Raw genomic sequence first — 18,060 nt, 5'->3', positions numbered from 1 at the left:
TTCTTTTGACAGAAGCAGAGAATGAATGCCATTGGCTACCAGAGAACTACCCTCAGCTCTGCTCACCTTCATCTCCTTGCATCACACTCCAGTGGACATATCGAGATGGATGCCTTGTGAACTTACCATGGGCTCTACTTGTCAATGGAGATGTGATTGCTATCCGACCAGGTCAACAGGCTCCTGGGCGCTGTGTTCCTCTTGAAGTGAGTAGTATACAGTTAATATTAAAACTGGTATAAAATATAATTTTCTTCGTTACTTCAGTGAAATCATATCTACTGAATACTTTGAGGGAATTTTTGTTTAATGTAATGATTGTCTTTAAACCTGGTGAGAAGAAGGGCTTCATTCTCAATCTGATTATCAGATTTGATACCCATACATAGCAACCTCACAAAGTGGACGAAGAGAAGAAAGAGAAATACGTGCCTACCATTCCATAATAATTTACACATCATAATCGTTGTAAAAGCTGCATTTCACATGGACAAGTTAGCACACATCAAGGTCATGGGGTCATGCTAGGAATGAGGGAAATTGTTTCTAAACTACTGGTCACAATGATGAGAGCCTTTGGGGTACAGAATGAAACAATCGTTAACTGGGGCATTTGCACATTGAAAGCTTCGATATCCATCTTACATCATCACCTTTATTCCATCAGCAAGACATGTCAGTAGCATTTATTGCATCGTTAAGGATTAACTGCATATTCTTGTGCCAAATGAATTATGCATTTATTTATTTTTGGAACACTGTCACAGAGAACTTGATTGGTATTCTTTGTCAGTTCTGGTAATCTGAGAAGTTAGAGGAAGAATAATTAAATTTTTAAAATACAATAAAAAGCTGCTTGATTACTTCACAGAATTAACATTTGTAAAGATATTGTAGCAGGGATAAAATTGTATCATTCTCAGATTAATAATCTGGCTATTTACCAATGATGTGTTTGGGTAATAAAAAAAAAGAGAGAGAAGTACAAAAACATTGTGATACTATAAGTAGGATGGGAATTGTGTGAAGAAAGGCCAGGCCATTTGAAAAGAAAAGGAAAAGGAGCAATAAAATATATAAGACATATTAAAATTGTGAAGAACTTCAAGTAGGAACTGAATTAATGAGAATTCAAGACAGGTTATGAAAATCAACAAGAGGATACAACTTGAATGTGCTTTCCATCACAGAATCTTTTTTGTAATGAAGATAAACAATTGAAGGCTAACGAAATAAATTTGTATTGGTATTGTATTTGAAAGAAATTTGTGATGGTATTGTAACATGATGGCAGGTTAGTAGATGAATAAATACTCACCTGGTAGCATTCGTCTAATATCATGATATTAGTTTCATTTTTCTGTATTGAAGATTTTACAATTCACAATTATAAAGGTTGGATGTTTCCACCTAATCAATACTATGTACATTCACAAATATATGTACTGTATTTGTACTTTAAAACCTTTATAATTGTAAATTGGTAGCATTTGCTCTAAAATGTATCAATTTTATCACTAATAACTACTACATACAATTACACAATTTGTGCTCTCTCTGCGTTCTCAATGTTTAGTCTCACAAGTATTCACTCAGACACTTACAAGCTAACACATTGACACTACGGTTACTTCTGTCACTCTCACTTGCACCCTAGGGCATTTCACAATAAAACTCACAGTACACTATTAGCGGCTGCACTGTTCACAATTTAAGCTAGTTTACAACATTCTGATAAGTCCGTTTGAGATACATGGTTCACACTCCCACTGCAGTCTTCTTTCATTGTCCCTCATCGTTCACTGCCCTCTTCCATAGTTCACACGAAGTACTCCGTCAATACTGCAGCACGCTGATCCAGTATTTGAAGCAGAACACACTTTGCAGCACTGTCCTCAGATGCTGGCAGAACGGGACTCAAACTGAACCATTCCCTGCTTGATCGCCTGCCTTGTATAGAGAGGTCAGCCCTGCAAGATCCTTCAGATGAGGTAAAGCTGCTGGAAAGCTCTGGGTTCATCTTCTGATTGCTTCCACTTGGGCCTTGCACATTCACAGAGTGAATGAAGAGGAGCTGGCCTTGCACTTAGGCTCATCCACGAGTGGTGCAGTTGGAGCAAACGGGTGGATGCTATATGTGGCGTCACTGCTACTGGGACTGGCTAGATTTCTCCACCTCAAAGTCGCACATGGGATGGCGAATGCTATAACCATTACAGTATTGTTTTTACAGTGTTAAGCTAATAGTAAGTTGTCATACCTCTAAATCTACTGTAAATCATAGTGTTATTTGTATGCGATTGCCTTATAATTATTATGCTATTCATCATGTAATGGAATTTTTGTAAATTTTGGGTGAATTTCTGAGTGACTGCATTGTAATTGTGTTCCGCTACATGTAGGGAATATTAAGCTAGTTTCAGCAAGGTTTATATTACTTTTTTTGTGACTGCTATTAATTATGTTACATTGCTCATATCATTCTGAATTGTCAGGTTTTCTATATTTCTTATTTTAATGTACACTTTGTTTTAAATTCTTCCTTTCTTATTAAGAAAATAATAATTTTATTTATTTATTCATACAGTAGGCGCTCACTAATTGGACATGTCTTAGACCATTAAGTTGTCCGATTATTGGAAGTGTCCGACTATTGAAAGTAATCCAGAATATCAGAATCTGGCATTTAAAAACACACAATTTGATTAGGCTGTAGAGTTTAATATAAAGTAGGATACATTTATTGAAAAAACTATACTTTTAAAATTAAGTAGAATAATAATATGTATTATTTGTATGTACTGTCTGCCTGCTGTCATTTCTTGATGGTTACAGTACTTTTGCATCCATCTCTTGGCACAGACTAGAGCAAAGTGTAGCTTCCACTGAAGTCCCAGTCTCATCCATGGCTGTGACAATATGGAAGCTGCTGGGGTATGGGTGGTGCTGATTAATGACATTCAGAGCACAAGCAGTGTGTCTGAGTGTCATGAAAGGTGTTGCTCATAGGGTTAGTTGTGCTACAATAGCACTGTCTGGCCCAGTAAGAAAAGCAATGGCAAACTACCTCACTCCTCATCTTGCCTAGTACGCCTCATTTTGGTACTGCCATTGGTTTTTGTGGTTTCCCTATAACTGCATAGCCTTTGGTGATGCTATTTGAGGATCCAACCAGCCTCTGGGCTGATGACCTAACAGACAGACAGTATGTACTGTTCTCACTTATCTATTGTAGATTGTTTCTTCCCTTTATATATTTTTACAAGTACATCACTCTTCAACTTTCGTAATGCAGTTAAAGTGCTGGTTGCTCTGGAGTTTCCTTCTCCCCATTTGATACAGGTTTTGATGGCAGAGAGCGCATCTTCAGTTTTTACAGTTGTCTTCGGTAACACCTCTAATGAGTCTTCATCTTCTTCTCGGTTTGATGTATCTAGCTTTGCTATAATTTCATCATCAGTTATTGCCTCTTGAAAGTCGATATTTTCGTCACACCAATCTTGAATGTCGACTCGTTGAAGCTCAATGCCTTGGGCCTGCGTTACTGCTGACTCTATCAGGTCTGCTAATGATATAAAATCTTCTGGATCAAAAAAAATGTTGCCCTTCTTCAGCTGAGTCCAGTGAAGGCCATAACTTCTTCCACGACAATCTTATTGCTGATTGCGGTACAGTATCCCAGGCTGCTGCAACCATGAATACTGCGTCATTCAAGTCGATTGATTTCAAAGTCACAGTGATGTCATCATTACAGCTAACGGCCTCAAGCAAAATCTTTTTTCTACCTCTTTTTCACCATTTCAATTATGTTTTGGTCCATTGGTTGTACCAGGGGAGTGCAATTTGGAGGCATGAAAAGAGCCTTAATGCGTCCATTTTTTGACATTAACACATCATTTGATCCATGTTCTGGTGCATTATCAAGGACAAGTAGCATCTATTCAGGTAAATTTCTTTTTTTTTTGAGAAACAAGCATACTTGCTTTCACAGTTTGCTGTAATGAAGAACCACCTTCAGCATCTTTTACAAACTTCTCAATGTTCTCTCTGCTACTCTTGATCGAGTAGATGGTAGTGCGCGGAATATTGTGTGTTCAAGCTATGTTAGCAACCTTCTCTCCCTTGTCCAATTTCCTTAAAATCTCAATTTTAACACTTAGTGTTAGAGTCTCATGTTTCCATTTGACCGTGGACATTTCACAAAAATCTACTTTAACTGCACAGTATATTGTACTTTTATTTACGTAAACTCCTGTTAACACTAAACGCACTGAACTAAACTGTAACACTTACAATCACTTAACAGTTAAGTACACACACGTTAAGGTTATGATGCTACGCTTCGCTAAGACTGACTGACACTGCCTAATAATAACCTATCTGTAGTGGCGCCAAGCAACAGGAGTAGTAGGGGTTTGCTTTTGTCCGATTACCAAGCGGTCACCCATCAAAACCATCCGACTATAGAGCTGACCATTCCTACATGAAAAGCGTTCAAAACGTCCGATTTAAGTGCGGCCAGTATCCAGTATTCGGGAGATAGTAGGTTCGAACCCCACTGTTGGCAGCCCTGAAAATGGTTTTCCGTGGTTTCCCATTTTCACACCAGGCAAATGCTGGGGCTGTACCTTAATTAAGGCCATGGCCTCTTCCTTCCCACTCCTAGCCCTTTCCTGTCCCATCGTTGCCGTAAGACCTATCTGTGTCGGTGCGACGTAAAACAACTAGCAAAACGTCCGATTACTTGAAATGTCGGACTATTGAATGTCCGATTAGCCAGCGCCTACTGTACTTCCCAATTTATGGGTTTGCACAGGATAAAGTGTATTACCACAATAGATAGATAGATAGATAGATAGATAGATAGATAGATAGATAGATAGATAGATGATGTTTGTTGTTTAAAGGGGCCTAACATCGAGGTCATCGGCCCACTACAATAGATAAGTCTGTAAACATATTACATAATAAATATAGAAATACTGTAATATACATAGCTATTATGACAATAATATTTATGTTGATGTAGAAGAGAAGTACATAAAAGGCAGCTCAAAAAAAGGTCGTCCAGTATACTGTATATCTACATTCAAACCAAAACCTGGAATTTTCAAGGTTCAGTAGCTGATGGAGGAGAGATCAAATGGAAGTGGAAAGAGAATGGAGATAATTTGTCCAGATGTAAGTATTGATAGCTTAGGAGAAGAGGTGGATTTCAGTCCGGAACCCAACTACTTTTACGGTTTGTGGAGACGCCGAGGTGCAATAATTTAATACCGCAGGAGTTCTTTTACATGCCAGTAAATCTACCAATGCGAGGCTGACGTATTTGAGCACCTTCAAATACCACCAGACTGAGGCAGGATCGAACCTGCCAAGTTGGGGTTAGAAGGCCAGTGCGTCAACCGTCTAAGCCACTCAGCCTGCCAGAGTGAAAGAATGGGGCTGTATCTTAACATTAGTAAGATCAAGATGATAACATTATCATCATTGAACTTGAAGATGGTGGTGTGTTCGAAGAGGTGGATAGTATCAGTCTTCTGGGATTAGCAGATTAACTCTTGGTAAAGCAGAATTCAAAAGTCATAATAAGATCTTCAGATGGCCTGATGTGTCTCTGCACACTAAGATCAGAATAGTTCAGGGACTTAAGTTTCTCATAGCTACATATGGTTGTCAAAAGTTGGACCATAAAAATGAGGGATAGGAAGAACATTGATGCATTTGAGTTATGGCGCTGGATAAGACTTTTACATGTATCTTGGACTGCCAAGAAAACAAATAAGTGGATTATTCGGAAGATCAGACCCCATCTGTCCTTTGAGGCCTGATTGTGAGGCTAAAGCTGGGTTACTTTGGGTACATAATGAGGCAGCCTGACTCTATTGAGAAAATGATTATGCTTTGAAAAAGTGGAGGGAACTTAGAGACAGATGGCTGGCGTTGAGTTGGTTAGACTCCATCAAAGAAGTACAGGGCTTTATTTTTAACTCTTGACTGATGATAGTGTTCTTCTTCACTGGCAGGCATGCGAAAACACTGGTTCTGTCCTTGAAAGCCAGTCTGTAGCCTGCAATGGCGAGTACTCATTCGAAGGTTGAAGCGCTGGATTTTTCATTTGCAAAATTGCTTTCATTACAGCAGTACATATTGTGTAAAAAGTATTTTTAAAACTTATCACCATATCTGGTGCATGTTGAATTTATTCAGAACTTTCTGGTGAAGTTATTTTTATTTGTGGGATAGACTGAAAGAAAGGGTTTTTCAGACAAATAGTCATACATTGGAGAAACTAAAAAGAAACATCAAAAATGAGATCAGAAACATTACAGTGGAAGTACACACTTGCATCAGTCAGAATGTGCTTTCTGAATACAGTGCCTGTGCAGGGTGATTCTAAAATACTTTTACAAACTTAAAAAACAGGTTCCTTACACCAAAAGAAGAAAAAGAAGTTCATAGACATATGTCCTCAAATCCTTCGTTTTTGATTTGTTGAAGTTCAAAATGTTATTAATGAAAGAACATATTAAAGTAACATTGACATTGTCAGCTCGTCGAATCACAGACTATCACAAACTTTCAAATGGTTTTGCAGGCTATGACACATTAAAGAAGAGTTTCTTCAACCAGTTTGTTTGCTGAATAAACCAATTGTTTAAGGTGTCCCCAGAGATAAAAATCCAGGGGAAAGTGCAGGCCATGGAACTGGTCATCCTCTACTTATCCATCTGTCATGGTACATACCAGCCAATGCACCTCGAACAGTGAGACTATAATGTGTTGGAGCCCCATTATGCACAAACCAGATGTTTCTTCTTATCTGCAAGAGCACATCTAGTAAGTCTGGGAGAGTATTCTGAATAAAATTCCTGTAGACAGCACCTGTAAGATGTGCTGGGAGAAATTTTGTTGGATTGTTCCTGGAAAGCTGTTGAACGTAAACTTAAACTTGATATGTTTATATGACATCTTTGGTGTAAGGAACCTGTCCCCAGAGTTTGTAAAGTATTTTAGAACCACACTGTATAACCCTGGAAGGACGAAACTCCCAGCATCTGTTATACGGTAAGATTGTATTGTATACGCAGTATTTGAAGCAGAAAGTTCAAAAGTGCACACTGCACACATGATTGGTGGCAAGGAGGCGAACACATTGGTCAGGTGTTAAAAATAAAGCCCTGTATTCATCAGTTAAGGATCTGAAATGTCTAGTTGAAAACAGAAACACCTGGCAGCGCTTCATCCATGCAGTCACCTGTAGTTGACTTCAGCTTGATGGTACATGAAGAGAGATCATGACTTTCACAACTGAAGACACACAGAATGTCAAAATACAGTATATGATTAGTCCAGAGCCTGTTGTGATGTTACCATTGCAACATAACATTACAACTCTCCCAGAACACTGGCTGATGAGCTAACCTGGATTCTGCGTGTTCAATTGCTAGCTATCAGCTATCTTTTGGAGCCATTCTCTAAGCAGCTGAACTCTTAGCATCAGGTATAAGCAGTAATCAGACTATATAGCTTTATGTATGTATTTGTACAGGGCAACAATCTTGCTCATTTTTTTCATCAGTGTTTTAAGATTTTTCCTTTTATTCAGGAAATATCCAGCTTCAGATAAGCCTTTATGTAAAAGACCTATATTTCATTGCTCTTATATATGGTATTCATCATCTAGGTATCATCTAGGTATTCTAGGCCAGTAAGTTTGACATGCATTGTATGTAAGCTTTAGGAAGGCATTCTTTCTGATTATATTAGACATGTTTGCGAAATTAATAACTGGTTCGATAGAAGGCAATTCGGTTTTAGGAAAGGTTATTCCACTGAAGCTCAACTTGTAGGATTCCAGCAAGATATAGCAGATATCTTGGATTCTGGAGGTCAAATGGACTGTATCGCGATTGACCTGTCTAAAGCATTTGATAGGGTGGATCATGGGAGACTACTGGCAAAAATGAGTGCAATTGGACTAGACAAAAGAGTGACTGAATGGGTTGCTATATTTCTAGAAAATAGATCTCAGAGAATTAGGGTAGGTGAAGCTTTATCTGACCCTGTAATAATTAAGAGGGGAATTCCTCAAGGCAGTATTATCGGACCTTTATGTTTTCTTATATATATAAATGATATGAGTAAAGGAGTGGAATCGGAGGTAAGGCCTTTTGCAGATGATGTTATTCTCTATAGAGTGATAAATAAGTTACAAGATTGTGAGCAACTGCAGCGTGACCTCGAAAATGTTGTGAGATGGACAGCAGGCAATGGTATGATGATAAACGGGGTTAAAAGTCAGGTTGTGAGTTTCACAAATAGGAAAAGTCCTCTCAGTTTTAATTACTGTGTTGATGGGGTGAAAGTTCCTTTTGGGGATCATTGTAAGTATCTAGGTGTTAATATAAGGAAAGATCTTCATTGGGGTAATCACATAAATGGGATTGTAAATAAAGGGTACAGATCTCTGCACATGGTTATGAGGGTGTTTAGGGGTTGTAGTAAGGATGTAAAGGAGAGGGCATATAAGTCTCTGGTAAGACCCCAACTAGAGTATGGTTCCAGTGAATGGGACCCTCACCAGGATTACCTGATTCAAGAACTGGAAAAAATCCAAAGAAAAGCAGCTCGATTTGTTCTGGGTGATTTCCGACAAAAGAGTAGCGTTACAAAAATGTTGCAATGTTTGGGTTGGGAAGAATTGAGAGAAAGAAGAAGAGCTGCTCGACTAAGCTCCGAGCTGTCAGCGGAGAGTTGGCGTGGAATGACATTAGTAGACGAATAAGTTTGAATGGCGTTTATAAAAGTAGGAAAGATCACAATATGAAGATAAAGTTGGAATTCAAGAGGACAAACTGGGGCAAATATTCATTTATAGGAAGGGGAGTTAGGGATTGGAATAACTTACCAAGGGAGACGTTCAATAAATTTCCAATTTCTTTGAAATCATTTAGGAAAAGGCTAGGAAAGCAAAAGATAGGGAATCTGCCACCTGGGCGACTGCCCTAAATGCAGATCAGTATTGATTGATTGATTGATAATTTAAAGGCCAAGTCTTGTTGTTGCAGCCAGGTTTCTGACCTGAGCTATTTTCAGCTTGGAGTAAGAGCTGCAACTCATCTTATGAGTTGTTAAAAAACCTCTCTCTTGGTCGACCTCTTCATCTCTTCCCTCAAAAATGTTGCAGTGGAATTTGCTGTGTTGTATGGTGTGATCACAGATCTTAATATTCTCTCGATTTCACTGATGAGGCTTCTCCCTTCTCCTACTTCTCATAGTACTTCATTATTGCTTTTCTGCTCAAGTTGTATGATTAATTCTCCTCTGTATTCACGGATCTAAAGTGTCAAGTCAGCAACACTCTGCTACCGCATGTGACAGTAGACTGTACTACCTGCAGATGTCTGGCCGAGGGTTGGGCGGCCAGTATCAAACCCGACAAACTAAGGGAGTACCAACGATTAAGGGAGAAGGAGTTCTCCCTTGGGAGACTTGGTGAAGCCTTTGTGTAGGAAATGACACACAAATTCACCAAAATGCTGTTGCCTTGGAGGTGTAGCAGGGGATTGCCAAAGGCTAAGGGAGATTACCCCAACAGAAAATCCTCTACAATGTTAGGCCTAGCAAGTCAACTGAACAGAGTTGATGAGTTTGTTGCTTTCGAAACCAAAACAAGCCTTGGATGTCAAACTGTTTTAATTAGCAGACATGACAACAACTCTTCATACAACTCACAAACATCCTAGACATTGGATTAATATGCTGTACGGTATAAACCACCAATATAAGCATGCAACTATGCTGCAAAAAGTGGTAAAATATGCATATAAGTGTGCACTTATTTTCATGCTATTAAACATGTAACATTCCTTTACTAGACTCCTGCAATTCACCCACACAATACATAATATCATTATGAATAAATAACTGAATGAAAAACAGAAAATCACACTACTTATAGCTGCGGCTGTTCCACTAGTACAAACAATCCGTGCATAGTTTGTGAGACGTGTCAATCTATCGGTGTTCATTGTTAAAACAATATACACACATCTCCTAGATAATACACAGTGTGTTAATTAATACACATGATAAGTCAATTAATAAGGTTGTGAGAAAACCGAAAGAAAAACAAGAAAAAACACACACAAGCATGAAGAAACACGCTTAAAGACACATTTCTCTTTCATTTTACACTGCGCACCCAACTTTTTCTGTCCATAATTTGCTTTGCAGTATATAACAGCAGTCTTCTCCAAGTTTTCTGATATAAACCTGTGGCGTCTTTCTGTTGAAACTACAGATGTAACAGGATAGTACTTTAACTCGGGAGCGAGTGTAGGTGTTAAACATTCCGGTGTATCTACATTATCAGTACCATCCAAATATTTGTTTATAGCTACCATGATGTCGTAGCCTGGATTTCGTTTAAGGACAAGTCTGAGATTTCCTAGGATACCTTCCAGTTCATGCTTCACATTCTTCATAGTATCCATCGGATCACCAACACGCAACCCACCTGTTTCTAACTTCTTGATTGATCCTGGTATGATTTGGAATTGTGTCATGATGAGTGCCAGTTCCCTTTGAACCATTCCATTGCCGAAAGAGTTCATGACATTATTTACTTCACCTTTCCTTGGAGACTACTTGTAAAACATGTTAAAATATGCTCAACAGAAGTCGAAAACATGCACAATAAGTCCGAAATTAGAAATGTATGCACTAATCTCAAATATGTGCAAATATGCATAATTATGCACTATGAAACTTATTATTTGATCCAATTTCCCCTTCAGACACACTTCCTTGTCAGTTTTTCAGGTCTACATATCGGTAAACAAAATATGCATTTGCATACTCATGACTGTTAACAACAACCCGAAGCTCATCGGAGATGCAGGAAGAAACCGACATTACACAGGAAGAAACAGCTCAGAATTGGAACCTTCAGTATCCTCACCCTTACTGATATATGCAAAGAAATTGTAGACCTCATGGACAGACGCACACTCAGGATTTTTTTTTAATTTTTTTTTTTTGCTATTTGTTTTATAATATATAAGTAATAATAATAATAACGTAAATGTTTCCACCTTTTCAATACAATATATTCACAAAATTACAAAATTATACGGTACTAGTTTCGACCCATCTAGGGGTCATCATCAGCCGTATTGGAGCAAAGATCATTTGTGGCGAAATCCTAAGACAATATTATTTTAAAGAATAACAAGTGAAATGAGATGTTATGGTAATAGTTAATAATACAAGGAATATACATACTAAGAGGTTTTTAACAAAGAATAAAGTATAAATGGGGTGTTGTAAAAATTATAATCATGGAAATCAGTAAGTTCTTGTATTGAAATGAAATATGGCTTAGGAAGAGGGCTTAAGGTGGGGCTGAAGGGTGCGGGAGAAAGTGTAATTGTCTTGGAAAAGTACCTTTGATTAAATTTAGGATTGAGTTTAGGTTGGCTGCATTATTGTTTCTGAGGAAAGTGATAAATAGATCGAAGAGTATGTTGGGTTTCTCTGAGATTTCATTGAGATTGTGACTGGCATTAAAGTATTGGTCTAGGTGTATGTAGTAATTTTCCATTATGTTCAGTAAAGGGCCCTTGTTTGCTAATACGAGGATGTCCATGTCTTGTTCAATATTGGTGAAATTATGGTTATAATCTTGCATGTGTTGGCCGATGGCTGAAAACTTGTTGTATTTTATTGCGTTAGTGTGCTCGTGGTATCTGATAATGAAGTTTCTCCCGGTTTGCCCGATGTAGGTTTTTTTACAGGTGGTACATTTGATCCTATAAACTCCTGATTTTAAAAAACTGCTGGTCTTGTTGATGTGTGAAGTATTGTATAAAACATTCATGTTCTTATTGTGGGTTTTGAAGGCTATTTTAACGCCTTGTTTCTTAAAGATGTTGGTTAACTTGTAGATATCATTGTTGAACGTGAAGGTGGAAAATGTTAGAGGTTTGGTTATTTCTTTTTTGAGGGTAGTTTTTGGGCGATGTTTGTGTTTATTGATTATCCTTTCTATAAAATGATTGCTGAAGCCGTTGAATTTTGCGATTCCACGGATTGTGTTGAGTTCGTTTTTTAGATCTTTATTGGACATAGGTATGCTGAAGGCTCGGTGAACTAGGCTGTTGTATGTGGCTCGTTTGTAGGACTGGGGGTGCACTGAATCTTGGCGAATGGTGGAGGCTGTTTGAGTGGGTTTTCTGAAAATTTTATAACTGAAAGAATCTGAGTTTCTAGTGATGGTTAAATCGCCAAGATTCAGTGCACCCCCAGTCCCACAAACGAGCCACATACAACAGCCTAGTTCACCGAGCCTTCAGCATACCTATGTCCAATAAAGATCTAAAAAACGAACTCAACACAATCCGTGGAATCGCAAAATTCAACGGCTTCAGCAATCATATTATAGAAAGGATAATCAATAAACACAAACATCGCCCAAAAACTACCCTCAAAAAAGAAATAACCAAACCTCTAACATTTTCCACCTTCACGTTCAACAATGATATCTACAAGTTAACCAACATCTTTAAGAAACAAGGCGTTAAAATAGCCTTCAAAACCCACAATAAGAACATGAATGTTTTATACAATACTTCACACATCAACAAGACCAGCAGTTTTTTAAAATCAGGAGTTTATAGGATCAAATGTACCACCTGTAAAAAAACCTACATCGGGCAAACCGGGAGAAACTTCATTATCAGATACCATGAGCACACTAACGCAATAAAATACAACAAGTTTTCAGCCATCGGCCAACACATGCAAGATTATAACCATAATTTCACCAATATTGAACAAGACATGGACATCCTCGTATTAGCAAACAAGGGCCCTTTACTGAACATAATGGAAAATTACTACATACACCTAGACCAATACTTTAATGCCAGTCACAATCTCAATGAAATCTCAGAGAAACCCAACATACTCTTCGATCTATTTATCACTTTCCTCAGAAACAATAATGCAGCCAACCTAAACTCAATCCTAAATTTAATCAAAGGTACTTTTCCAAGACAATTACACTTTCTCCCGCACCCTTCAGCCCCACCTTAAGCCCTCTTCCTAAGCCATATTTCATTTCAATACAAGAACTTACTGATTTCCATGATTATAATTTTTACAACACCCCATTTATACTTTATTCTTTGTTAAAAACCTCTTAGTATGTATATTCCTTGTATTATTAACTATTACCATAACATCTCATTTCACTTGTTATTCTTTAAAATAATATTGTCTTAGGATTTCGCCACAAATGATCTTTGCTCCAATACGGCTGATGATGACCTCTACATGGGTCGAAACTAGTACCGTATAATTTTGTAATTTTGTGAATATATTGTATTGAAAAGGTGGAAACATTTACGTTATTATTATTATTACTTATATATTATTCTCAGTTCAATACGGACCAAAAACATGAAATTCATAACCATCAATATTTGTTTTATGTCGCACCGACTCAGATAGGTCTTTCGGCGATGATGGGATAGGAAAGGCCTAGAAAGTGGAAGGAAGCGGCTGTTTCCTTAATTAAGGCACAGCCCCGGTATTTGCCTGGTGTGAAAATGGGAAACCACGGAAAACCATCTTCAGGCCTGCCGACAGTTGAGCTCGAACCCACTATCTCCTGATTACTGGATACTGGCTGCACTTAAGCGACTGCAGCTATCGAGCTTGGTAAACTCAGAATTTTAGGGTTGAGTGAGATGAAATGGAAAGATTCAAGAAATAAAACCTTACAAAATGGTTATATCTTGTACTGGAGTGGAAACCCTAATGAAGCCAAAAATGGAGTTGCTTTCATTCTCCACAAAGATGTTGATGTGCAGACGGACTTAAGTTATATGAGTAACAGAATCATTTAAATGAAATTACGTGCTGGCCAGGCATTTCATACCTTTCTCCAAGTATATGCCCCACAGGCAGGCTGTCCTGCTGATGAAAAGGATCAATTCCTTGTAGATCTAGAGGACCAAATGAAGAAAGACAACATCACAATTATGGGAGACCTGAGTGCTCAAGTTGGGGCGCATAGGCAAAGCTGCGAAGACATCATTGGCCCCCACAGCTATGGTGACAGAAACCAGAAGAGAGAGAACCTGATAGACTTCTGTGCACAGAATAACCTGAGCATACAAAACTCTTGGTTTCAGAAGAGGGACAGCCACAAAATCACATACTACAGTTGGGGTGGGAAGCAGAGGACAGTAATAGACTATATTATAACCGATAGATATGCTAGCCTGTTAATTACTGATGTTAAGGTTATTCCGAGTGAAGGTCTCAATGGTGACCACCAGCTTTTGGTCGCCCACTTTAGAAATGCCCATTTGCAGAATGTCAAGTGCAAGAAAATGCCAAAGAAAAAGACCTGGCTGCTAGGAGCAGATGGGAAGAAAGAAGAATACTGAAGAAAGATCTCAGCCAAATTACCAAAGAATGAAAAAAGAGGAGTAGAAGAAGATGGCTGTCATTCAAGAACACCCTGGTTTCAGAAGCCAAAACACTATATGCAAAGACAAGTGCAATATGTAGGGAGAAAAAAAACCACTATGGTGGAATGAGAGGGTGAAAACTGTTGTGAGAGAAAGAAATGCAGCAAAGAAGAGGCTAGAAAAGACTGAGATGAATCCACCAAGAAGATGAAATTCATGATACCACTGAAGACTGCAGTTTAAGTGCGAGTGACGGAGCACAACACCAACTAACATGGCTAGAAGTGGAGTCTGAGCTGAAGAACATGAGAAATGGTAGATTCCCAGGGTTTGATGATCTTACTGCTGACATGATAAAGACAGCTGGAGCACAAGGCATACAGTGGTTGTATAGAGGTACTCTGTCATCTGGAAAGTGAACAGGATACCAGAGGACTTGACGAAAGGTATCATTATCCCCCTTTATAAAAAGGGAAACAGGAAGAAATGTGCGCATTATAGGGGCATCACTTTTACTTTCTCATTCACTTAAACTTCGGAAAAGATAATTGAAAGAAGAATCAGGAATATAGTAGAACTGCTATTAGAGGAAGAGCAACATGGATTCAGGTAGAACCAAAGCACTAGAGACCTGATATTTGCCATCAGAATGCTAACAGAGAAGCACTGGAAATATGGTAAGAACTTAGTGATGGTTTTTATGGACATCGAGAAGGCCTATGACAGTGTACCTAGGAAGATAATCTGGGCATACCTAGAAGGTATAGGTGTGCTAAACTTTCTGATTGATAAAGTAAAGATGTTCTGTCAAAAATGCTTTAGCTGCGTCCAAGTAGGGGATAGAAGATTCAATTGGTTTGAAACCAAAAGAGGAATCAAGCAGGGAAGCGCCTTATTACCACTCCTGTTCATCATTGTCATGGATCGGTTCATAAAATTGCAAAGAGCCTAACACTCTAATATTTTCAGACGATCTTCTGATCTGGGGAGAACATGAAGCAGAAGTACAGGAGAAACTAAATCTTTGGAATGACAGGTTTAAAGAATATGGACTAAACATCAGTAAAACAAAAACTGTTGAAATGACTATCAACAGGAAAGGCACAGATTCAAACATTTTTCTGGATGGAACTCCATTGCAGTCTGTTTGTAACTTCAAATTCCTTGGAAGTATCATTTCAAAAGATAACACAGTAAATCAAGAAATACTTAATAGGACTCAGAATGCTTCTCAATTTTATTTTCAAGTGAGAAATCTACTCTGGAATGATAAAATACCCCAGAAAGCGAAACTGACCCTGTTTCATACCTACTTCATTCCAGTTCTCACCTATGGACATGAAACATATACCCTACATAACAAGGCTTGAGTGTACATTTCTCTATTAATAATTAATAACAAGGCTAATAGTAAGATCCAGTCAACAGAAATTAAATTCATTAGAACAATGAACCAAAAGAACAGGAAAGACAAGATTAGAAATGAAGCAAACAGGAAGGAGGCTGGCATCAAAATACCTGTTACCGAGCTTTTAGGAAGACGTAGGCTACAATGGGTTGGACATGATATGAGGATAGACAATAACAAGGAATTACTTGATTGAGAAGTGATAAGGGAGAGGCCAGTAGGCAGGCCAAGAAATGGATGGATGGACACAGTGAAATCGGAGGTCAGCAAGAAGAATGTCAAGTGGGGGGAACATAGAGGAACGGGAACCATACTTCGACTGGAAGAATTGGCGGGCGCTTATACACAACACCCAGGAAACTGGAGCTGGAAAATGATGATGCTGCTGCTGCTGCTGCTGCTGATGATGATGATGATGATGATGATGATGATCTGCACATCTACTGCTTCTAGCCTTCCTTTTTCTTGTTTTTTCCATGTCCACCTTTCACTCCCACAAACAAACATTTTTACAAAGGCCTTCTGTGTTTCTGAACTCGCATTCCGTTTGGTAAGCAAATCCTTATTTAGGAGAGTTTTGTTTAGCTATTCCTACCCTTCTTTTAACTTCTGATATGCTTCTGTTATTGTGTGCAGTAAGACTTCTAAGGTAGCAAACCTATTTTCCTGTTCTTATATTTGATGTATGTGTTCTACTGGCCCTACGTACTGTCATGGTCTTAGTTTTCATAGTATTAATTTTGAGTTTCCATTTGATGAATATTTTTGTTAATAAGTTAAGCACTTATTTCTTGTCCTGTTTGTGCCAATATAACAATGCTTTCATCAAGCAGTCCACCCATTTCGATCCCAATTGCTCTCTATTTAATGAACATGTTCTATGACCGTCTTAAACAGGTCAGGAGAGAGTGGACAGTGCTATCTGACTCCTCTTCTTATTTTGGCATTTCTCCTGCTTTCATTGATTTCAGTCTCAGTGTTCTGCATTTTATATACCATACATTTAGTATAAGGTGCCTGTCCCTCCAATCAGTGCCTATCTTTTCCATTGTTCAAAAGAGCTATTGCCAGCCTTTATGGTCAAAGGTTTTATCTAAATCACTGAAGATAGATTATTTATTTATTTATTTATTTATTTATTTATTTATTTATTTATTTATTTATTTATTTATGTATGTATGTATGTATGTATGTATGTATGTATGTATGTATGTATGTATGTATGTATGTATGTATGTATGTATGTATGTATGTATGTATGTATGTATGTATGTATGTATGTATGTATGTATGTATTTATTTCACAATATAGTACTATGTCCAGATGGTTAATCCACTCAACGGCTTCTTGAAGCCTGTGGGCTGCTCCCAAGGAATTTTTATTAAATATTGATGTGTCAGGGAGTTTTGGCTCTGCCACTTATTGTTCCATACATCTAGTATTTTGAAGTGATTGTCATGCAGACTGATTGCTGTTCGCCATGATGGTTGTCTGGACTTTAATCGCTGCAGTAATAATACTGGACAATCTGAATGTATTGGCAACAGTGGGTTGTTTCCAACTTTCTTCCATATGTTCAGCAATGACTGAGATCTTCTTAGGGATGGGAGTGGAATGTTACTTAGAACTGATAGCCAGTGCGTGTTAGTAGATCGAATACATCCTTTGATGAGGTGCATTGCTTGATTGAGCTGCATGTCAATTATTTTAGTGTGAGCACTGTTTAACCATGTAGAACAGCAGTATTCTGCAACTGAGTATGAAAGAGCCAGAGCTGTGGATCTAAGGACTGTTGCATTGACACCCCAAGTGGTCCCTGTTAACTTCTGTAATATGTTGTTTCAGGTTTTAATTTTAGCTGCTACATTCTTGAGATACATTTTGTATGTCAGTGATCTGTCCAGGGTCACCCCTAGGTATTTAGGGTTACTGCAGTATTGGAGAATCTCATCTCTCAAAATGATTGTAGGATTGTAATTTGTATGTTTGTTCCGCAGATGGAAAGTTGATACAACAGTCTTTTGAGGATTCGGTCGAAGAGAATTATGTTCGAAGTATTCATCCAGTATCTTCAAATCTGATATTAATGTTGCTTCAGCTTCGGGGAAGCTTTGATCCTGGGCTATCAAGGCAATATCATCAGCGTAAATACGTTTCTTGGACTT

At 38.2% G+C, this 18,060-nt stretch overlaps 1 protein-coding gene across 1 annotated transcript in view; it reads left to right on the top strand.

Moving 5' to 3' along the window:
* The window catches only part of l(2)k05819 (transmembrane protein 94-like protein l(2)k05819), a 304,060-nt gene that overhangs the window by 91,675 nt on the left and 194,325 nt on the right, over positions 1 to 18,060 (top strand). The window contains exon 6 of the mRNA XM_067150433.2: positions 13 to 206. Coding sequence (XP_067006534.2) covers positions 13 to 206 — 194 coding nt within the window. The remainder of the gene's footprint in view (positions 1 to 12; positions 207 to 18,060) is intronic.

The sequence above is a fragment of the Anabrus simplex genome, chromosome 6 (assembly GCF_040414725.1).
Source record: "Anabrus simplex isolate iqAnaSimp1 chromosome 6, ASM4041472v1, whole genome shotgun sequence".
NCBI lineage: Eukaryota > Metazoa > Arthropoda > Insecta > Orthoptera > Tettigoniidae > Anabrus > Anabrus simplex.
This window is presented reverse-complemented; position numbering and strand designations above follow the sequence as displayed.